The 23,370-nt window shown below is 36.2% G+C and overlaps 9 protein-coding genes across 9 annotated transcripts; 3 read left to right on the top strand and 6 right to left on the bottom strand.

Moving 5' to 3' along the window:
* Positions 1 to 71: 71 nt before the first annotated feature.
* Positions 72 to 638, top strand: SPC3 (signal peptidase complex subunit; the record flags this gene model as incomplete). The annotated part of the gene is made up of 1 exon (XM_062956257.1): positions 72 to 638. One exon carries the CDS (start codon positions 72 to 74, stop codon positions 636 to 638), a length of 567 nt encoding a protein of 188 aa, XP_062812778.1.
* Positions 639 to 753: 115 nt separating this feature from the next.
* On the bottom strand, positions 754 to 4,293 carry PRCAT00006130001 (uncharacterized protein; the record flags this gene model as incomplete). Its single annotated transcript, XM_062956256.1, has 1 exon — positions 754 to 4,293. The coding sequence occupies one exon, from the start codon at positions 4,291 to 4,293 to the stop codon at positions 754 to 756; it is 3,540 nt and encodes a 1,179-aa protein (XP_062812777.1).
* A 397-nt stretch (positions 4,294 to 4,690) lies between these two features.
* On the bottom strand, positions 4,691 to 5,377 carry PRCAT00006129001 (cyanamide hydratase; the record flags this gene model as incomplete). The annotated part of the gene is made up of 1 exon (XM_062956255.1): positions 4,691 to 5,377. The coding sequence occupies one exon, from the start codon at positions 5,375 to 5,377 to the stop codon at positions 4,691 to 4,693; it is 687 nt and encodes a 228-aa protein (XP_062812776.1).
* A 1,309-nt stretch (positions 5,378 to 6,686) lies between these two features.
* On the bottom strand, positions 6,687 to 7,394 carry PRCAT00006128001 (uncharacterized protein; the record flags this gene model as incomplete). The annotated part of the gene is made up of 1 exon (XM_062956253.1): positions 6,687 to 7,394. One exon carries the CDS (start codon positions 7,392 to 7,394, stop codon positions 6,687 to 6,689), a length of 708 nt encoding a protein of 235 aa, XP_062812775.1.
* A 1,448-nt stretch (positions 7,395 to 8,842) lies between these two features.
* PRCAT00006127001 (uncharacterized protein) lies at positions 8,843 to 12,601 on the top strand (the record flags this gene model as incomplete). Its single annotated transcript, XM_062956252.1, has 1 exon — positions 8,843 to 12,601. The coding sequence occupies one exon, from the start codon at positions 8,843 to 8,845 to the stop codon at positions 12,599 to 12,601; it is 3,759 nt and encodes a 1,252-aa protein (XP_062812774.1).
* A 71-nt stretch (positions 12,602 to 12,672) lies between these two features.
* On the bottom strand, positions 12,673 to 17,931 carry BNI1 (formin; the record flags this gene model as incomplete). Its single annotated transcript, XM_062956251.1, has 1 exon — positions 12,673 to 17,931. The coding sequence occupies one exon, from the start codon at positions 17,929 to 17,931 to the stop codon at positions 12,673 to 12,675; it is 5,259 nt and encodes a 1,752-aa protein (XP_062812773.1).
* A 457-nt stretch (positions 17,932 to 18,388) lies between these two features.
* On the bottom strand, positions 18,389 to 20,272 carry SEC2 (guanine nucleotide exchange factor; the record flags this gene model as incomplete). The annotated part of the gene is made up of 1 exon (XM_062956250.1): positions 18,389 to 20,272. The coding sequence occupies one exon, from the start codon at positions 20,270 to 20,272 to the stop codon at positions 18,389 to 18,391; it is 1,884 nt and encodes a 627-aa protein (XP_062812772.1).
* Positions 20,273 to 20,530: 258 nt separating this feature from the next.
* Positions 20,531 to 22,408, top strand: PRCAT00006124001 (uncharacterized protein; the record flags this gene model as incomplete). The annotated part of the gene is made up of 1 exon (XM_062956249.1): positions 20,531 to 22,408. The coding sequence occupies one exon, from the start codon at positions 20,531 to 20,533 to the stop codon at positions 22,406 to 22,408; it is 1,878 nt and encodes a 625-aa protein (XP_062812771.1).
* A 133-nt stretch (positions 22,409 to 22,541) lies between these two features.
* Positions 22,542 to 22,688, bottom strand: PRCAT00006123001 (uncharacterized protein; the record flags this gene model as incomplete). The annotated part of the gene is made up of 1 exon (XM_062956248.1): positions 22,542 to 22,688. One exon carries the CDS (start codon positions 22,686 to 22,688, stop codon positions 22,542 to 22,544), a length of 147 nt encoding a protein of 48 aa, XP_062812770.1.
* Between the last annotated feature and the right edge of the window lie 682 nt (positions 22,689 to 23,370).

The following is a 23,370-nucleotide window of genomic DNA, read 5'->3' as shown; positions in this document are numbered from 1 at the left end:
TGTGACTCGAATATAAATTATCGGAAAATAGACTATTGACAGCATTAGGTATATTTGATAATTATTACAAGATGTTTAACTTGACTAGTAGGTTTCAAAATGCCACAAACCAAGCATTGTCTTCATCTATAGCGATTAGTATATTAATAATTGGATTGACATTACTTCAATTATACAAAGACCAAGTTTGGTCGATTCAATCAACATCAATAAGTAACATTAAGGCGAGAGCTACATTGAAACATTCATTCAACTATGGGGCAGCACCAAAGAAGCCAAAGGAAAATTCAAAAATCAACTTTGACTTAGATGCTGATTTATCCCCTTTGTTCAATTGGAATACCAAACAGGTGTTCGTTTACCTAACTGCAGAATACCCAGGAAAGAGTGATACGTCATCCAACAAAATCACTTATTGGGATAAGATTATCACAGACAAGGACGATGCTAAGATAAGCTTGAGGAATCAAGCATCTAAGTACTCAGTATGGGACATAGAGCGGTCTTTCAGAAGCAGAGATGCTATTGTAAGATTGGAATGGAATATTCAACCACATATTGGTCCTTTAATATATGGAGAAACCAACTCCACGGGTGCTTTCAGTTTTGCAAGTCTTCCAGCTCCAAAGAAAGCATAATTATTCATATACATTAGTGTGATAATATAAATATATATTTACAAGTTAGTTGCGAATATGATGGCTGTATGCGAATGCTTACGACAAGCTTTTTATAGTGAAAGATGTTATTAGCTTAGACGGTTATGGATTCTCTTTTCAAGTACTTGAGAGCTCTTATAGCACGATCGTATCTTGATTCAACATCTTCTTGTTGGTCACTTTTGGGAGGAGGTTCAATTTTATCTACTTCAGCTCTGAACGCTACTAGGCGGAGTCTTGCAGGACCGTTATACAACAAATACTCTACCGTTTCTGGGAACTCGTCCATCAACTTGAAGGCGTACATTTGATCGTTCTTGGAAAACTTAGAAAATAGTCTCCATATTTCACTCAGTAATGAGGGACTGATCTTGTTTTGTGTTGGTATATGTCTCTCAGGAACGAAAAACTCGGGAATATAGTTCAACAAATCATCAATAGACCATTGTGACGTTTTATATACCAAATGATTGTACACATCTAGTTCTTTTTTCAAAGCAGCTAGTGGGTTCGAAATATTTTTGAATTCTTTCTCCAACGCATGGAGATCTCTAACATTATAATAACGATTCAATATCCCAAACGATTCTTTGACAAAATCTGAACCAACAGTCCTAACATAGTAGAGTATTAAAAGTTTGTATAAATACTGAAGCTTTCTCATAATTTTGGATTCAACCCAGTTTCCAGATACTAAATACTCTTCACAAACCGACAACACGATAGGAAGAACCTCTTTGTTTGATAGCTTCAAGATTTCGGAGATTAAACGAGAATACTGATAACCTGATAGTCTGACGCGACAATTAGAAGCCTTGTTAAGCGAATTCAAGTATTCATGAGGGCCACGGCTAGATGATCTCATTGAAGTTAATTTCAAGTCGAAAAGGCTTCGATATTCCAGTTGTAATTTCGTTGGGACCCTAATCTCATCATCGAGGAATGGATATTCTTCCACGTATTTAGATATAGTATGACTCAATTCTTCAAGACCGCTGGACACCAAATTCTCGCCCAACTTTAGGTTGCCTTGCTTTTGATATAGCCTTCCCATCTCGGTATATAATACAAACTTAAATTCGGTGGTAAGCTTGCTTCCTAGTCTACGCTTAATCTGACCAAGAAAGCTGACCAAAAGATCCAAACTAGAGTTGTTATTCTGAGCAGTCGCAGTGACATATTCAGACACAATTCGACACAATTGAACCGAAGAATCAGAAAGATCATAGTCATTTCCTTTATTCTCAGCCGTTGGTGAAATTGACAAACCATTTAATTCGAAGACGGATTTTAAAAGTTCATAGGAGTTTTTGTATCCATTTTGATTTTGAACATCCAATTGAAGCAAAGCCTTCATTAAATAAACATAGGTATTAGTAGTAACTTGAATGTTTTCTCTAACCATCTCTCTATATAAATCCAAAATTTTTGAGTTACTTTCAAAATTCCCTAGGTTTGAATAATGCTTTAACAAAGGAGTGAAATGATGTTCTGTTATTACATCATGATTTTTAGCTTCTTTCAAATAGACCCTAGCTCTTGCTAGATCATTCTTTGCAATGAAAAACTTGATACATTCATTATAAAGTCCATGATTTTTTCTTAAGCTTATTTTTTGGTCATCAATCCGGCTGATGATAAAGTCTGCTCTTTTCAGAATCATTCGCCGTACCTGCTCTGACCTTGCAACCCTAAACCAAAATCTATAATTTCTCAACTGGGATTTATATATTTCAGCACTCGAGAATGGGACATCTGAATAGCTATGAGCTTCAAAGACAATGGCATCAGCTCTTTCATACTGATCTAATCTGATGTATGCTCTGATGAGCTCAATATAAAAGGATTCCGATACTAAGTTTTTTTGTAATGCAATGGATTTAATACGTTCTACCTCTCCAATCCTATAGCTTGTAGCAGCGAAGTTAATAAGCTTGCATAGTATATCGCTATTAAGTAGGTTGTCTTGCCCCTTTTCTATTATACTATCAAACAATTGTTTTGCAGATTCGTAATCACTTGACTTCATATAATAGTCGATTAGTAGGTTGCAAAAGGAACCTGATACAGGCTCATCAACTTCACCTTTTTCCACTCCATCTTCATATATGCGAATCCAATTCTTTGCATCTTCTATGTTGCCTTTATGGAGCCTTGATTTTATCAAAGCTGCATATATTTCGGCAGAAGGTTGGAGGTTTCTTTTCTGTAGCTGATGATAAAGCTGATCAACTTTTTCTATTGCTCCAATTATGGATAATGCATTCATTACAATGCTATAATGAATAACATGGGGAAGCTGTCCTTTGCCATACATATCCTCAAACTGATTTTGAAGTAATTTGTAGTCTTTCATGCTATCGCTGATACGCAACAAAACTTCAATTTGCACTTCATGATGTAGCTGAGGAAATCGCTGATATAAAGCTAAGGCTTCCAGTGGCAAATTCAATTCACACAAGGATATCATGGCACATTTCAAGTCCATGTAGTTAAGCACGTTGTTTCTCGTCTTATTATATTTTTCATAGATTTCATGCTTATATTCCCAGTATTTTAAACAATTCGATGGAGCATATGGCAAAATTGCGATCATTGTTGAGGTCATGAAATTTAAAAAGGATGTTTTTTCTTTAATGCTACTTGAAAGCATAATTGCTCTCAATCTGTCGAGATGATCGGGTAAGGATTGTGATATCGAGTTTATAAGTCTAAGTGATTTGTTATAAACAGAATATTTTTGGTCCATGAAAAAGAAATCATCATCATTCAAATCTCTTAAATGTTCAATGTAGTATTTCGTAATAGAGTACTTTTCATTAACGTCATTACTATAAAGGAGCCCTTTCCTAAGAAAAATAGCCAAAAGCTTTCTCCGGGTGTCAACTTCAATCGATTCATCTTTCAAAAATTTTGATATACCGTTATTATTGAAGCTTAGGACGCCATATGAATCGTTTTTAAATCGTAATGTTTTTGCAAGAGTGTCACACCACGATTCAGTGAAGCCGTATTGTTCTGGATTTCTCAAAAGTGGTTCCATAACTTTCTCATAAAGATCATAAGCTCGATAATTAATAAGAAGATGTGTTAAGGCTCTTCTATGACGCAAAAAATTATCCTGAAGATGATGAACAGATTCAATACTTCTATCTTTCGTAAAAACTTCTGCCCATATCTGACAGATAAAATCGACTACTTGAGGACTAGAAAACGACCCAACTAGGTCAAACAAGTTCAAAAAATTGGTAGTGATATACTCGATGTCGTTATCCGAAAACATCTTCAGTTCTAAAATATAAGTTAGGAATGCAGTTTTCGATAAATCATTATTGACTAATGGCTCTGTCTTGGTATACTTGTATGCCATAATCCTTGGATTAATAACATTTGAGTCATTCCTTTTTCGCCTCGTAGATGAGGAACTTCTTTTCGAAGATTGTACACCATTGAGCTTTTGGCCATGCTTCAATATGATTTTTCCTAATACTCCAAATATAGGAATGAATTGGGACTTTAAGCTGCTTATGTATGTGTTTTCCCAGCCGGGATTTTTGATGCTCCATGATAAAAGTTCTTCTGCCCGTGAAACTCTTTGTTTGAAAATTCCTCGTAGACCAGACAGTCGTAGCATAATGCAAATGATATTATTAAAGAGTTGACCTAAAAGCCATGTATATGTAAAAGCTTAAATGCTTTATTCTATAGTTTGAGATCTATTTTACACCTTTATATGTTTTATAATCACTTTTTTCAAGGTAGCAGTACATGAAAGCTGAAAAAATCCGGTTCATAAATATCATCGATACAATATACAGTCCTTTAGGTAAGAATGCAAAAATATCCTTTAGTAACAAAGAGAAGGCTAAGTGAGTAAGAATACGTTTATAAGACTACGAGAAGAGTTGATTCCAAGGAAGTTACTCAAAAAAACTTATTCGTACTTTATTAGAATTTTTTTTCTATCGTCCTGAACAGTGAAGTGTCATTTTGGTAAAAACTGGATCTCAAATGAACCTATACTTTATTACTTAGAGTTTCTCATACTTTGTCTTGTTAGACAAAACACTATCTCTGAACTCGTTGACTCCTAAAGAACTTGTGTGACCCCATGGCTTCAATGAATTCTCGTTATCGATCGCAGCTGCGAAACAGTTTAGCCACCCTTTTCTCTGATAAGCCTTATTTACGGCATCTAGGGTATCAGGATGGATGAATTCCGTATTGAGTCCTACATTATCCAAAATAGTGGATATTTGTAAAATAAGCCCTAAAGATGTGATGTACCCAGTCTCACCCAAATCTTGGTGACGAATGATGGCTTCGCAAACAGCTTCCGCAAAGTCTTGGTTTCCCTTTGTTCTCTCAAAAACAAGATCTCTAGCAAGAATTCCACCCGAAAACTCAAAAGACATTTTGGTCAGCTTCATGTTCTTGGATGTGGTTCCAATATCGTGTAACAAACATGTCACGTACAAGACCTCGGTATCCAAGTCCCAACTCAGAAATTGATCCTTAATAATGGCTAAGCTGTACTGATAAACTCTAAGGGAATGGTTAAGAACTTCTTGAGGTAATTCTTGAGTAGCATAATCCGTTATGTACTTTGCTAGTGGCGTTTTTGGAACTTCTGATACCGACTGTGGCGATGGAGGAAGTGGATCGGCAATTGCCTCTTTTATGCTCCTGGGAACCTTAACAAATCCATAATTAGACATTTCGTATCAATGTATATCAGTCAATTTACCTGAAAGAAACAGTAACTACTTCCTGCAATATAATATAAAATGACTCTTCCGAAGACTTTTTCATTTGTAATTGCGGGGGGTTGTTTGACAGAATTATACATAACGGTCTATTAGTAATTAGCTCGGAATTAAGAACAGACATAGAGCACCTGGCAGTTTCTTTAAATTTAAACATTAGATACTAGATGTCTTTACGTTGCTTTGTATTTTAAGAATATTGATTGCAAAGTGTAGTTGTGCGATTGCTCCTGTTCAAGACATATTTGCTTTACCAGTGAGCCACGAAATGAAAAAAAAATTTTATACAGAGATTAAAGAGTTACCATGATGTTCAATAACATGTTAAGGTGGCCTTGAGACTTAATGTCATTATCAGATCAAAGTATTGTTGACAGATGAATATAAAAGAAATCAAGATTCAAAAGGTCTTTCTACATTAAATTGCTCTCTTGTTTTCGTATTATTGTACTGTCAAATTAGAAGAGAATTGGTTTCGTCAGAGTCATTAAATCAGTATTTTGTTTTGCAATCACTAGAGTAAAAATACTCGTCATACAGTGTGAATATTAGATGATCATCATTGAAACCAAACTGATCTTTGACATAAATGCTATATTATGGTTATAAATCCTTGTAGATGTTAGTATTTGCATCATTTTATCACTAAGATTATAGAATTTAAGATGTCATATCAGTAAACGACCTGTCATCATCTCCTACCAATCAACACCTCAAAATTTGTACACAGAAGTGCGACTCCTCCATCAGAAATGAAGGGAATGGTAAGAGAATATGTCCGCCCGGTCGACAGCTTTCCTCATTTATTTTGACATCAATATAATTCAAGCAAATCTTTTACTTACCTAATGACAGTTAGTACATAGTTCATCAAAGTAGAAAAAAACCTTTATGTATACGTTTTTGGACCTTAAACATTGGCTCATACAAGGCTGAAACTTAACGATATGCAATTTGTCAACCTGGAAATTCAGTTGGAACAATTGGTAAAATGCAATAATCATCGCCAATTTAAGGTAGTTCTGTATCGTATCTTCTTATAAGTCAAAGTTTTACTATTAAAACTTAAACCAAACAAATCTCAACATACCATTCATAACCTTAATATATCCACTAACGTCCTGAGACCCAGGATCAAAGGTTGACAATCCTTTAAGAAGAAAAAGAAGTTGATGGATAAACTGAAAATTTTTATATTGAGACCGAATATTGGTAAAAAGAGAATATACACGACCCTAAGCATTAATTAGAAAAGACATACTTAGACAACAATTCCAAAGAAAATTGCCTTTACTGAGATAGTGAATACTAAATGAGCAGCTGCCATGACCCCTAATACGACCAAATGTAGTTTATTTGAAGCACTCGAATTTCCGTCGTTTAGCAAGAGACAATTCTTCATAACTATTGGACTTACCTTTGAAATATTACTAAGACCGGTAACGAGGCCACTTGCTAAGACAATAACCCATTCTAACACATTCAATATTAAATGATGGCTCTTGTTACTCACAAAAATGACAATTAGGAAATTAATGATTGTTATAGGGAACCACAAGACATTGGTGTAACCGAAGATGGAGATCAACTTTGTTAACGAGATTCGCTCCGGAAACTTGACAACATATGAAGTGCCCAAGTAAAAAGCCAAAGGAAATAAGATGTTGTAACCGTAAAATAAAGAGATTGATTTGGTAAGTAAATCAAAATTGTATTCGTATTTGTGTTTTTTATCAGAATGAAGCCACTCAGAGAGCAAATTCGAACCTGTAGAGCTCACGAACATCAAAAAGATCAACGTGCCTGTTATCCAGATGAACCCATATAATTCAGTAACTTCATCGTCGCTTTGGTCGGTTTCTGTGGGACTTGAAGACTTGTTTAAAGGGTTCAAAGCCCGTTGAATCTTCAGAAAAAAGGTGTCGGTATTCAAATTGAAGAAACGGCTATAGAAGTTGATGTGAAACATATGATTTTTTTCAGGACTGATAACTTGTGGTTTTATCACTGCTGGTTGAGCCGAGCTTGATTGCTGAGGAACATTGTTTTCTTGATTCTGGGTTGAAGTGGCAGTATAGGATGCATTAGTTGCTATAATATAGTGTCAGTATATGGTAAATCTTTCATGATATGTATATATATATACTTACTATCTGGCGAAATTAGGTCATCTTGGTCAATCAAGGATGTCTAGTTGTTGTTAGTAAACGTTTCAAAAAGCGATATTAATCTCTATTATGAAAGAAATGGGTTATTATAATATATACATACCTCATTATCATCTATGTTTGACAAATGACTGTATGATTGTGGCATTGTTGTCTTGCTGAATCAAGTTTTAAACAAAAGTTACGATTCCTTCGATTTGTCTTTACTGTATATCAGTATCGAGATCGAGCCGCACCTGGCAAAAATAGTATATGAATTGGAACCACAATAGATGTAAGTGAAAACTCACCCAATCAAACAACAGAGTAGATATTCGAGATCCAAAAGCTACTCTCAATACAAATGATATTTGGGATAGTGTGAGTTGAGTAATCCGTTAGTTTTTATTATGTTGAACAAAAGAGCGGGAGGGAAAACGACTAGTTCGATTACAAGTGGGATGTTGTCCTGACTTCAACTAACTTCTAAAGTGATACATGTCTCTCGAGTTAGTAAAACCTTAATAACAGTGACAGGAATTTTCAGGCGAAAAAGTTGACTTCCGTGTCCATATTAAAGCGCATCTCTATTAAGTAATCTTCTGAACTCTATATTGAATGCTCTATTTTCTTCAAAAATCATTTTATTCGTAAAATAATGATAGTCTCAGTGTCAAGAAGAGAATAGACACACCTTAGCTACAATTATTGAAGAGCTATATCTCAATTCCATCCCGTTGTTGTCTAGATTGCAACAATAACGGGCAATGAATGAAGAATGCCTCAAACCGCTTATGAAGTTTGTCTGAGAATAATATAGGTATAATAACTGTTCGAAAGGTATGCTCCGAACTTTCCAAAAGGAGCTCAACCTCAACTTTTTGATTTTAGTCTTACGCTGTTAATTTTCTAATATTTTGCATCAATTGATGTAGAAATAACAGATAATTCCATTTGGACGTAAAATTGAACGAAACTATATACTTTTGATGCCCTAGTATAAAAAGATACAAGCCAGCTAAAACGGTTCTTTGGAAGAATTGTTAGTTTAGAATGGATGATGAGTGATCTTTCTTTAGCAGCCAGTCTGTCACTAACGATGATGGTTGTCTGATAACTTTACATTTTAAAAAAAGTTTACATGTTAATCCTTATCGCGAAAATTACAGGTTATACTTTGTTTAACTTAATATATTATAAGAGTATTATGATCATTAATGAAAACTAACCAATAGATAGTAAGCAATTGCTTGAAATATCATTGTTAGAAATGGATTATGAAGATTATCCAAACATTGATGTGAAAGACTTTTTCCCATGTCGCGATGACGATTCCCAAGAGAAATATATTAAACAAACACTTTTGCACTCACCTATTTTCACGAACATTATCCCCGGCTTCAAAGTTAACTTATCGAAGCCATTCAGAGGCATTATCAGCAGTTCCTTTAATGATGAAGCTGATCAATATCTTGGGCAACAGGAAGAAGATTCGCAGCGAGACATCTTTAGCGATGACGAGGATGAATTGTTACTTGACTTAGCACCAGTGAGTAAAGCTCCATCGATGTCACCATTATCAGAGATGATACGTGATGAAATTGTGTCTATCAAAATTATTATCAAATTGACGTCATTGGTCATTGATGATGTCGAGTACCACCTTAATGCTCCGGTAAGATCATCTTGTCGCGTATCATCTGAAGAACACGATGAGGATTCATTACTCTTGTCTTTAAAATCGGGGTTTTTGTTGCTAATTAGAATATTTTACGTACCGAGAGATCTGACCAAGAGGGTTGCTGGAATTGTACTGAATGATAATTTGAAGGAATATGTTTTTGAGCCTTATATAGTCCAGTGGTGGGATACATCAAGCAGGCTATCTATTCCTTCGTTAGAATCTTCTGGGCACTCCTTAAGTTGTCACAGCTCCGGTAGATATGTAATTTCATGCTCAGCTAATGGACTTTTTAGAATATATCCAACTCAAATGACAAATAATGGAATGGTTTTCCAACCCCATATTAACGTCCCCCTCAATGGGTTTATTTTACATTCATGTTTTGCCAAACCATTAAAAGAAAGCATATTTGAACTGCATTATATTTTCATGACTTTAGTATTCACAAATCATAAACGGTTAGAAATTAATTTATTTGATTGGTTTTCGGACAACGTGCAACATGATATGACCAAGACGACGCTTCCTCTTGATAACTCATTTCATATCCCAATTTTTGTCATCCCAGTCAAATCTCTCAATGGGTTTTTATTTATTTATGAGCATGAGTTTATTATTATCAGCATACACAATATAGTATCGGCTGAATATGAATTCAGATACGTTCCTTTCTCAGGAGCGTTTCCTACTACGTATTACGTTCCAGAAACAAGCATATTGAAATCAAACGAGAGTGACGAAGAGGTAGTAATAGCTACAGATAACGGAACAATATATTCTTTGATCGTAAAGGATACTAATGATGTTTCAATTGTTCCAATAATACGCATAGCCGACTCTATATCTGTATTCAGCTTGGAAAAGGATAAATCTGGATTCCTTTTGAACTTCGGGAGTGACACAGGATCTAATAGGGTTCTTAACATCAATGGTTTATTTTGTGAGGATGATTTGAGGGACTCAGAGGGCTCTAAACAAAAATTAGGCTACAGCAGTGTCCTGCTTATTCATGATTACAGAAATTGGAGTCCTGTCATTGATATACAAATAATTGACACCTACAAGCAGAGAACTTTAAGCAACCATTCGGATCAAGAGTTATGGACTTTAACAGGGACTGGAAAACGTACAAGACTAACACATCTAAGAAACGGATATTTTGCATCACGTAAGAGTAGAACATTTGAAAGCTTAAGAAGGGCTTTAAAAACTCAAGTAATTGAATATAATAACAAAACATATTTATTTGCCACTCTTCCATTACTGACTGTGGTTCTTGAATATCAACATGATGAAGTGGAAGAGTTCGCTGAAATAGAAGATCCTCTTATTATTTCGAATGCTCCAACAATCTTGATATCTAAACTTCCTACTCCAGAAGAAATATTTATTCAAGTGGTCGATAGTGCATTATTTTTGACTAACCTTTCAAATGCACTGATTGCCTTAGAATTTCACGATAAAAGGGTATTGGATTGTGATGCTGATAATGAACTACTCCTTATAGTTTCCGAAACACTTGCTGTTCACTCCCATAGAATAATTGAACTTTACAAATTAAATGCCAAAATTGATTGGAATAAAAGTTTCAAAGAATGCAATGCCTTGACCATGTTACAAACAGAGATGATCGACTATCAACCATCCGTAGTTCGATTTTTTCAGATCAAGAACGAAAAGTACTTTACTGTTGGTAGCTTTGATGGTTGGCTATATGTCTACGCAGTTGGTGCTAACTTTTTCAGGTTGATACATGAATTATCGTTGTATCACCTATTAAAGGAAAAAGGCTTTGATAGCCAGAGCTTAGTTGCCAATGACATTGTGCTTCTAGAAAATTCACTTCATGTTGGAACAAGAGATGGATTTTCCATTCAATTGAAATGGAATTCGAAGAATGAAATCTTTTGCGACAAGATACTTCAAGTCGGAGACACGTCCGTGAACTACTGTGTTATTCCTAATTATGAAAAATGCATGTTGATTTATTCGAGAACCCTCTGGTTGCTAAATCTCTATGATTCTGCATTTCCTTATAGAGTGTTTTTTGACGAGAAGCACGATAGAGCAATATCAACGGTAGCTCCTTTACCAAACATATCAAAATTGAAAAGTAATCCTAGCTTTGCATTTGTCCGAGAAGAAGGATTGTTGACAGGTTCCATTTTTACTCACAAAAAGCCCTGCGTGAAGCAGATAAATCTATCTGAGCCCGCAAAGAAGTTCCTCTATATGCCACACACATTCATGTTCTTAGTACTTTGTCCCTCGAAGGAATGTAACTCACGATTGAAATTTGTCGATCGAAAGTTATTCAAGATATTACCACATGAAGAATATAACTCTAAGGCTATCTTCGAGCACATATTCAAAAAAAATGAAATCCCAACCGCATTGTGCATCTGGTTGATTAGAAGAAGTGGTCGCGTTTCGCAAAAGCTATTGGTTGGAACATCAATTGATAGTAGCAGAGGGTCAATAAAAATCTTGGATGTAAATCGGTCCCATTCTACGGATAATGAGGTCATTAAAGTTACAGAGCTAACATCATTTGATCACGGAGATCCAGTATCTTGCATCCAACAAGTTGAATCCAACATTGTGTTTTCTAGTGGAAAATCGATATATTCCACCAGTTATAATATGAACGAGAGGAGAATGCGTCCTATTTCAAACTTGATCACCCTTTCAAGTGATATTACGTCACTTATTGTTGAGAAGCCGAACAAGTTGTTGGTTACTACAAAATTAGATTCAATTTATCAGTTCTTGTATATGCTGACGAGTACTGAAGAAAATTCAGAATCTTTAAAATTGATTGCAAATGATCCCTTATCAAAAAGTCTAGTTAACCAAGCGAACATTAAAAAGAAGGTCGTAGTAGGTGAGAAGTTGAATTCTTCAATACTCATTATGAACTTAAACGACTGGGGATTTCCAAGCCAATTTTCATACAAGATGTCAGCAATTCCTAGAGTGTATGCATCTAGATTTAACAGTCGATGGGCAATACGGGGCGATAGTGAGGAGACAGATGAACCCTCAAATATTTTGAGTGTTGGAGTCAACGGAGAAGTAGTTTCATTTAGACTTATATCAGAAAATAGCATCGAGCTTCAATCTTTAATGCAGAAGCTTAATGATGGAATGAAGTTCAAAGAGCTGTTAGATGTTGCTCTCAATAAGTATGATGATCCATTTATAGATAAAGTCACTGGAAAAGGATTAATTGGTTTAAATAAGCCATACTTCGATTTTAAGGACAACAAAGAAAAAAAGGGCGTAGTAATAGACTACGACATAGAAGAATTTTCAAGAGCCAGCATGTCAAATATTTGCATTTAATAGTTAAATACTTAATCAAAATAATAATTTGGTTACTCATCTGTAAACACACCAAACAAAAATCTATGAACTCAAGAATTGCGTGTCTCGTCTAAAGTTGTACCATTCTGCGATTCCTCTGCAATAGTATCATCGGCCAACGCAGTATTACTTAACTTGCTTCTCAATCTTTGCTGTCTGAACATTTGAGCCGAAGGCTTTTCTAGACTTGGACCCCCGTTGTCATTATTCACATTTCTTAATTCTTGTAAAAGACTCCTTGCTCTTGATCCAACATCCTTTTCGTCGATATCTACGTCAAGATCTGAGGCATCAGTCAAAGCCGTTTCGACCTTCAGATACGCTGAAAAACCTTCTTCAAGCGGCGAACTAATTGGGTCCTCATCAGACATATGAGGAGAAGGTTGATTTAGATTGTTCTTCTGAGAGTCAAGCATATGTCTTTTCATTAAGGCTCTCTTTCTCGCTGAAGAAGCTTCACCTTTAGGAGGACCAGCAGCTTTTAGCTTTTCCAACAAGGAATCCATGACATTTGTTTCATCCTCACTCTCTTCGGCTTCCCCATTAAGATTAGCTTTTTTGGGCGTTTCCAAAAGCTTCCTTCTTTGTTCGTAGATTCTTACCTCTTCTTCCCTTTTGATATTTTCCTTTTGCACTCGTTTGAAGTCCCTCACAAAATCAGCAAACTTACTAATAAACGAATTTCTTACAAATGAATCCGTTGGATCTTCACCAAAATATATCATTAAATTGTCGAACTCTTTGAATGTGAAGTTTGATTGATCTAAAAGTAGTTCACCTTTTCTTTTCGCTTTGGGCAATGTGGGTAATACAACTTTCAAGACTCTATCCTGAGAATGAAATTTAGATATATCACTCAAATTTCCCACATCTATCGAGCTTTGGACATTCTTCAATGATTGTGCATAATCTTTACAATCATTTGAAATTACTTCAATAGAATACTTCGATATCTCCACACATTTGGCCAAATCATCGATAAATGATAACAATTTGGGATATTGGTTTCTTATAATTTTTTCAACATAATGCAAAAATGTCATACTGTTTTTGTCGTCTTTCATAAAACTTAATCTTTGCAAGGAGCTCAACTTGAATCCTTGTGCTTGTTTGGTTCTGTCATTCATGTAGTTTCCTACAGTTAAAATGATTTGGAAGACGGCTTTCAAGTGTTCAGATTTTTTGATTTTTTCTACCGCGTCATCAATTGATCTCAATTTTAGTACTAATTCTTCATAATCCTTCTCATAATTCGTAATGACTCGTAAAGCTCTAATTCTGGACTTCCAATAATGCTGTAAGTTGTAAATAAGTTCGACATAAATTCTGTCGGGTCTCTGCAATTCATTAGGATCTTTATCTGGTTTTGAAATCTCATCCGCAGTATAGTCTGTAGAATATGGTTCCAAATTTCTCGCCAAAGTATTAGGAACTTCTACAATTTCCTCTTTACTGAAGAACTCTAAGACAGCTTGGTTTGCTAACACGTCCTTATCACATCTCAAAATCTTCGCAATGAGATCTTCATCAGATAAGCTATTGAAGGAATGCAAATTAATTCCAAATTGTTGAGAAATATCCCGAGGTAGAAACGTTATCTTATCAATATCTTCTTTTTTCTTAGTTGCCAATTTCTTGATCTCCTTGGCAGCAAAGATAAGTTCAACCTCATCGAAGACACCCCTCTCGGATAAATCCCTAGCTAGTTCAGATGTCTCTGAATCTTTCCAGAAAGAATGCACATTGTTATCTTCAATTTTTTCCCAGTGTAATTGCTTCAACTTCTTCTTTGGCCTTGGGCGATCATCTAGAACCTCTGTAAGATGAGGAGATGGTGGAACTGGAGAAGGCTCACGAACTGACTTCGATGTTGGAAAAGGAGGAGGAGGAGGAGGCGGCGGTGGTGGTGGTGGAATGGTACCTGATGATCCAGGAAATGGAGGAGGCGGAGGAGGTGGAGGGGGAGCTGGTGCTGATGCACTTTTTTCCTTGTCACCCCCAAGTAGGGAAGGCAAAGGTGGTGGAGGTGGCGGAGGCGGAGGAGCGACAGATTGCTTACTGTCAAGAGAAGAGGATGACTTGGATGGTGGAACGGGAGGAGGAGTTGGTACGGTATCTTGACTGGGCGTAAGTTCCTTAGAGCCATCTTCAGTATTTTGACTCAAGCTCTCTCTCGCATCTTCAAAGTTATCTCCGTCAGACGCAATTGGCGATTCCTTCTTAATTTTGGATGCCAATTCTTGTAAAAATTTAGGATTCATGCCATCCGTTGTTGTCCTTCGGTTACTCTTATATGCTCTGGATCGCGACGTAATATCGGCTCCACTTTTACCTTGAGCATATTTAGCTTCGAGCCTTTCCAAAGCGTCGCCTTTATTAGACTTGACTGATTTTATCTCCGAAGCATACAATTTCTTCTCTAATTCCTGCCTGAGCCTCTCGACTTCGTCTAACTCTTCTCGTATTTTGAGCTTGATACTAGAATCAATTTGTTCATTATTAAAAGTGAAACCGTCTGCCCCATCCTCAGAATTGAAATCGATATTGAAATCCTTGAAATTATTCTGCAATTCTCTTAGTCTTTCCATTGCGAGTAACTTTTGTTTATTGAACAAAGAACTACTATTGAATTTCAAAATATCATTCGATTCGCTTTGCAAAGATGATAGCTTTTTTCTTAATGTGTCTAGTTTGTCCAAATCATCCTCACGGCATGGTCTTGGGGGACCCTTTGGTACAGGGGGGGGAAGAGGGGGAGTTGAAATGGATTGAGGCTCCACATCTGAAGAAGTTTCGGAGCTGGTATCAACTTCAGGCTCAGATGGAACTTCATTGGACTGAATTTTATTAATTTCAGGACTCACATATGTTTCAAAATCAGTCATTTCCAATTCCCTGGCCATATTCTCAATATCACCCATTTGATCTCGTAATGCTCTGAGTCTGGAACTTGGTTCCACTGATGTTCCGAATTGGCGATTATCTAATTTGAATTCTGCATTTTTCCTATGTATCTGCTTTTGCAATTTTTGTATCAACTTCTCATTTGAAGTTTGTACAGAAAGTGTCGTTTTGTTGTCTTTTTTCTTCGCCTCGAATTGGGCATTATTCAACATTATCAAAAGCTCTCTCATTTCCAATTCTTGTTCTTGCTTCTCTTTCAAATGCTTTCGTTTCAAATCTTCAAGCTCTTGAGAATACTCCTCGTTTAGCCTTCTGGTCCGTAATAAAATAGTTTCTTGTTCTTTCACTTCATTGGACAAACTAGCGATTAGACCTTCAGCCCCCATAGAAAGCTGACGGGACATATCATCCCTTTCGGCAGTTGCCTCTTCAGCAATCCTCTTGAAATTCTTCACATCTTCTAAAGCTTTTCTGTACATATCGTCAGTACTTAGACCGGCAAATAGCCTATTGATAGCAACACCTACAGCTGAATCCTCGTCTGCCGTATGAGCCATCGTCACATTTTGTATAAGACCATCAAGCAATCTTAAACTTCTGAGTAATTCTTCGTTGCTTCCTCTTTTTTCACTTTGATTTAAATAAAGGTGTTGTATAGCACTTAAAAAGAACCCTTGAGCTTCACTATCTCTCACAGAGTCCCATAATGATTTGATTAATTCAACAGGATCATTGAAATCAATGTTCTCATCTATCTGTTCACTTTGCTTCAATTCTATTTCGTCATTTTCAGCAACGTCGAGATATTTAGAACATTGTTGATTCAATCTATCATATCCGAGTTCTTGAAATTTAACTATTAATCTATTCAATCCTGCAGCCCTAAACTGTGCCCTAAGATGCATTCTTACCCTAAAGTCAATACCATATTCAACAATCGTGTTTATCAAAAGCATTGTTCCTAAGCAGTACTCCAACAAATGATTCTCCAAATTTCCCTGCTGAGTTGTCCCTGCATGAGCTGATTTTAGTTCATCGCTAGCACCAACCAAAGAGTTCATGTACTTGCCCTTTCCATCGATTGTTCTTTCCACTAATTTGAGCCATAATTCAAATCGCTTGTACTTATCAGGCGTAGGCGGCTTTCTTACAAGTTTTCTCTTCGAAGATGTCCCTGGCCCTTGTCCTGATTCGAATTCAAAATGTGGTTTAGAAGATATAGAGTCTAAGGCTTTTAATATTTTGTGGAATTTTCCGTGATCTTCACCATCGTTATTATGACTATAGTAAGCAATCATGAATGTCAATGCTTCTGCTGCAATCTTTCTTGTCACTATCCTAGGAGACAAAAGAGAGCCAGATACCGCCATCACGTACAAATTAACATCTGTTCTGACACGCTCGGCCCCTAACTTTTGATTCATCATACATTTTAAAGCTTTTAAAGTATTGAACTCTTTATCAAAAAGATTATGGTCGATGTCATAAACATCAACGCTACTTATCTGTTCTTGAATTTTCATGAGATAGGCGGAAAGAATAGCATCTCCCTGGCAATCATATATGAAATTTCTAACCCATTCAATAGGTTCGGTTCTTAAAGAAACCCAAAGATTTTTCAATTGCTCTGCTGAAATGGTTTTGGCAAGTAACTGCTTTGTATAAAACTCAGGAGTTGCATTTTCTTCTTTGTTACGAACAACCCTTTCCTGTCTCTTGTATTCAGTTAAGGCATCCTGATAGATAAGCATCCATTTTTTATCAGGGCTATAATTAATCATTTCTTGTTTAGCTTTGACGGGAAGAGAGCGAAAATCTCTTTTATCCATTAACTCTCGAAATAGTCTATCGATCTCATACACCAGAGATGGCCGTTCCAAATTAAATCCTCCGATTCCAGATGATAATGAATCATTAGTAGGTATCGTTGAAAATGATGGTTTAGAGATTATTGACGATGTCGTTGACTTCCGTGAGAGACCACTGTTCCTCGCCGTCTTCTTATCATAAGGATTGGAAAGTGTCGAAATACTGTATGTTGATGCTTGACGATTATGATTGGAATTTGTTATTTGAGAATTGGGAACTATATTTGTTCCAGATGTAACACCCTCTTTTCTCTTATAAATACTCCCAGAACTTGAATTAATATATGGGTTACTTAGTATACTTGCGGAATCGTTGGATGACAAGTCGCTAGTGTTATCATTGCTGCTGTTTACACTATTGGCTGACTTGTCTTTCTGCTTTCTTATGCTGAATATAGACGTCGACGATATTCTATTATTAGACTGCTTATTAGGAGACGTCAAACCTTTCAGCTTGTTATATGCTATTGAATTATTTAGCTCATCGTTGATTCTGGGGTTCAACTGCAGATTCGTATCACTCAGTTTTCTTCTCATCGCAAGAGCCACTCTACTAAACCTCTACCGCAAATTGTGAAAATATAATACACTTCAAACTTTGTATTCAGCCTTAATGGCCCGCAGTATCCCTGCAACCTTCAGTTTTTGTTTTCTGATGAAATGGCAATAGATGTTGTCTTGAAGCAGGTTAGTATCTTAAGTTTTGCCCTCTTGTATGCCTGCTAGTTTAATTACAATCTTCTTCAAAAACTATATTGCTTCTTTAATTAGACTCAGTCGTTCTGAATCAGCAAGCTTGATCTCTCAAATGTTATAAATGATTACAAAGGCTTGATTGTAAATAAAATAATATGTAACATTAAATTTACCGCTGTGTCAGAAATTCGGTTACGTTAGACCGTCTAAAAGCGGAAAACTCTAAGTGCGCAGGATTTGTACGCGTGTATTAAAAGAGAAATTATACAAGGTGGATTGATTGCTATCCCTACCTGATCTACTCCTTGATGCTTTCTTTCAACATCTCCATAGTATTATCCAAGCCACTATTGACTTCTTTCTTGAGCTGTTTGGACTTCGAATTCTTCCTCTTTAGAGTACCCGAAGATTGTTGAGATGCGGGTTGCGTCAAAGTATCATCGGGTTGATCAGGTGACGGAAGCGTCTCCGAAGTGTCAGCGAATTCTTCATCTACAGACTGGTCATTTATATCGTTATCAGAAGTTTGATTCGTGGTCGAAGGGGAAGTAGTTTCTGACTGTTCAGACGCAACGGTCTTGCCGGAATGAAGTTTTACTTTGCCCTCTTCATCAGTTGTGAGTTTGAAATCTTTCGCATGAATATGGCTAGTTCTTCGTTCTATCGTTTCGTGTTTCAATGTGTCTGTTTGCACTTTTTCTTCTTCAGACTTCGTCAGTTGGTCGTCACCTTTTGGAGATGAAACGCTACTATGAACATGCTCTGTCGCAATGATTGGTGCAAAGGCTTCTGTAGACAATTCATCCAAGTTTGATTCGACTGTATTTTCAGCTAGATCCCAAAAACCGATTTTACTCCAGAATATCTTTGCCCGAATTGAAGCCAATATTATGTAGAGCTTAGTGAGCTTGGATTCTTCAACCTCTGACAACATGATAGAAGTATCGGGAATCGATTCATTCAGTGCTCGCTTGAACTGAAAGTTGTTAGCAATGTTGATGACTTCATCATATTGTCTATTTTGTTCAATTTTGTACACATTAGAATGAATGAGTCTGAGCTTTGCAAAGAAATCACAGATATTTCTTAATTTAATAAGGCAGTAATTACAAAGCGAGTAACTTGCAATGACCTCATTGTTATCAACCAAAGACAAGGAACTAGTGCTTGGAGTTGCACTTGGAGGTTCTGGGTTCAACAATTTCAACGAATACAATCTCGCGTGCTCCAAGTTATCATTCCTGGATTCCGCACAAAAGCTGCATGGTTCTTTAGTTGCAACCGGTGCATTATTATACGACCCACTAGCTCCTTTATAAGTCAACTTGAAAGTTTCATTGACTCCTTTTATTGGTTCAATAATTGCCTTGCCTTCAACAAGTAGGTTCCAGAAAGTCTTTCCTTTTTGCCATCTGTTGATGAAGTTGGCATTGGACATACTAGGTATAGACGAGATGCTATTCTCTAATTCTTCCATCCATACTCTACGGAAAAATTTTGTGTTTTTCAAGCTCAGGAGATCAAACTGGAACGTTGGTTTGATTATTGTATATATGAATATTTTAAAATCATGTTGATAATTAGGTAGATCAAGTCTTATTGCTTTTATGGTGGGTGAATAAATTATGTTGTCTAGCTCACTTTCAAACTCACTACTCTGTTCAACCAAAGGAGTTCCATTACGGGAACTACCCTTCTGCTTATCTTCAATTTTCATGAATAGATCTTTCAAATACTTAAGTTGTTCTTGCAAATCAGTAATTATCGTATCTTTCTCTTCAAGCTCTTCATGCAATTTTCTGTTTTTGACCTTAAAGTTGTACGTTTCCCTCGATGCATTGCTTACCATCTGGTTTGCTTCGTTAAATAGTGACGCCGTCAAGTCTTCCACTTCACCTTGAAGCTTTGTATTTTGGGCCTCCGCATCTTTCTTCAACTTGTCCGTTTTATCAAAGTCCAACTGCAACTTATCATACTTTCCTAACAATGACTCATATTTCTCTTGATACTCTTTCAGCGACGAAAGTTCTCCTCTTATTCTTACATTTTCTTTATGTAAATGAAGCATAGACTCTTCCAACTCAGATTGTCTTGCAACCGAAGTGACCAACTTAGTAGACAATTCGGTTAGCTCATGTGTCAATCTATCATCTAAGCTCTCTTCTCCAGGATTATCTGTCATTTCGTTGGAGAAAGACTTTTAACTTGTCAAAATGGTGACTTGAAACTTCAAAGATAATTTGTGAGAATAGGGCGTGATAATCCTTTATCTAACAATTTTAAGTGGAACGCTAACAATTTGATACAGATTGTTTGGCATGGGGCTGGAGAACTAAATTGCTATATATAGGGGCTGCCTTGACTGAAAAGTACACTGCCTCTTATATGCTAAATATTAAAAAGCTTTTGAAGATATTTAGTTTACTCGTGGCGAACAAAGATGCGTGGATCTCTTTCGGGGTTCAATAGCCCTCGAGGATATGGTAAAGATCCCACACTCAAGAATAATATTCTGCCGTTTGAACAGAACTTTATGAAAGAATACAGGGCTATTCATCAGCAAAATGACGAAAAATCGAAAGTCAACTTGGAATCACTTCCGTTTGAATTAAGGTTGAAGATAAGCAATGAGCTATCCCAAATCGATTGCTTAAACTTGATGAAAACAAGCAAAACTATGTATTATTCCACGGTGATACGATTGTATCAGAATATAGTAATTGACGAGAGCTTCAGTCAATTTAGCAAAGAATACAAATTCATAGATTTTGATGCTTCTCTCGAACTTTCTTGCAGCTATATCAAAAGCACATTTGGTTTCAAAAGGTTCTTAGCAAGTTACATTCAATTGTACGACTCAAGGTGCCATAATATTTACGTGAACTCTAATGAGACATTTGATATCACTTTTCCTTTCATTCAGAAGATCCAGTGTGTCGAGTTGCCCGATTCATTGAATACTTTTGACTACGAATTGAACGATAACATGCTAGAGTTTTTTTCACGATTACCGTGTCTAAAGGAGCTCATTTGGCTAAATGATAACTTTAGAGTTGAATATCTAGAGAGATTACCAAATAAGCAAAGTATCGTATCCTTAAATTTAAATTTAACTTTCAGTAACTACTTGAATGAATTGAGTTCTTCGTTTGACTCATATTTGCCAGATGAAGTCGAGGTAGATAAGCTAAAAGCGCTTAATTTTCCCAACTTGGTTCACTTCCAAATCCGCCCTTACCAAAATTCGAAGAGGTTGACTCGAATAATAAATGGTTTATTGGTCGGAGATAATCCTCAGAAAGTTAGCAAGCAATTGAAAAGCTTAAAGCTAGCAAGATTTCATAAAGATATGGATGCTTTAATTCCACCGTGTAGGGATTTGATTGCATCAAATAATAGCGATGTTTTGAATGATATTGATTTGAACACTGTAAATTCTATTTTCAAAATATCAAAGTTGAACTACTTGTCAACCTTGACCACGCTTCTGTTCAATAATTGCTTATTAAATCCAGCTGACTCCAAAACATTGATTTCTTCAATGAATTTGACTAACTTAACTTCACTCGAATTGAAAAATATATCAGAATATCAAAGAATTGACTCTGATGTTGGTTCAAATCACGTAAGGGATCTTCTCGAACCAAGTTTTTTAATTCAAATAGCTCCTCATTTAACGAATGTCGAACATTTATTGATTGACTATAGAGAAGCTTTTGTTGATTCAGTGCCCTCCTTTTTAAGTTCTATTCCTACTAAAAAATTGGAGTCTTTGGACTTAATTGTTAAATTAAATGAAACCAAATCGCAATATTATTCAGACTTAGATGAAATTTATAAAGCGTATGCATACGCGATGTCAACAGGTAACAAGCATAAGACTTTAAAGAAGTTATCAATTGAGGTTAAAGAAGAAAATCCTTTCTGTGACATTGACATGCCCTTAGAATCAGACCTGCTTTATTTAGAACTATCGAAGTTTACCCAATTAACAAGCTTACGCGTGAACCCAGGTGAATTTCCATATGAATTGATATCATTGATAAAACACTTACCTCTTTTAACTACTTTGGATGTGTTTGGGGCCAAAGCCGGTGGTTGCCCCAATTTAGGATTAGGCATGGTTCACCCCAACATATATGACGAATGGTTTAAGGTGCAGCATGTTGCCATGCTATATTTACAACACAAGCCCGAACTAAAATATATCCGTATCAATCGCTATATTTTCGAAGGTTCTCCTGATACACTTGAAGTTAACCCTCGAGATGGTATTGACAGATGGTTCAATAGAACCGTCAGAGTTGGGTGGCCATAGAAGGACTCACTCAGCCTACAAACGATTGAATTAATTAAAATTATTAATATTAGTTTCATATATCGAGTATGAGTGGAGTTTTCTCATACTCATTGTAGTCTATAAAGTCTCCGTATACATCCAAACATATGCATTAGTTACCAGATTTGATTGAAAAACCAAAGAAATTTCCAAGGAAGCTAGTTTCAAACTTCTTCTCGAATTGTATAGTAGATGCTCTTATTTCTTTCATTATCTGAGCCTCTTTCTCTTGGGCAGTCATCTTTGTAGCAGCAGACATTGTAACCTTAATTGAATAGTGATTATAATTTATTAGTGTAGTTTAATATTCAAGCGTTCTTGTTCTTAGGCAAAGCGATACCCATTACTTATATACTTCTTTTTTAGAAATGCCTTCGTATGCGACTTCGGACTGAAGGGAGATGCAAAAGACTTCAGTCAGACATCTTTCCGATAATTAACCAGTCGCAAGCTTGCAGCGTCTAAAATTTGATGAGTGTTACGAGCACGGAGAATAATTTTTCCGATCGGAGGAAAGGAGCTAAAAATGACAGAACCTAGACCAAAAATCGTCGCTTAAAAGGCACGAGTAGACGCCTCTAATGGCTGAGTCATACTCTATAATAAATAGTTTCCCGTGTAGATATTCAGTAATTGGTTCTTTTGATATGTATGGCTTTTGTTTATTCGGTTGTTCATTTGTTTGGGCATGAGATGAAAAAGTAATTTTTTTTAGCCGCAAATGGTAGTCAACGCCCCAAAGACCAGCCCCATCCGTTGGGACGTCTCCGCATCTACACCACCTACAAAACCACGCGATTTGAAAATAGTAGTTCAACCCTAACTCTCCCCGCCTATATACGATCTTGTCGCGGAACAGTTGTCCGCTTGAGACAATTAATCTTCTATTGTGGGTTTTTCCATGGTGTTGGGAGAAATTTCAAAATTTCTATTGCTACGCT

This window comes from Priceomyces carsonii (assembly GCF_900007245.1).
Source record: "Priceomyces carsonii strain CBS4050 genome assembly, scaffold: Debaryomyces_carsonii_scaffold_7, whole genome shotgun sequence".
Classification (NCBI taxonomy): Eukaryota; Fungi; Ascomycota; class Pichiomycetes; order Serinales; family Debaryomycetaceae; genus Priceomyces; species Priceomyces carsonii.
Note: the sequence above shows the minus strand (reverse complement) of the source record. Positions and strands in the feature narration are given on the sequence as shown.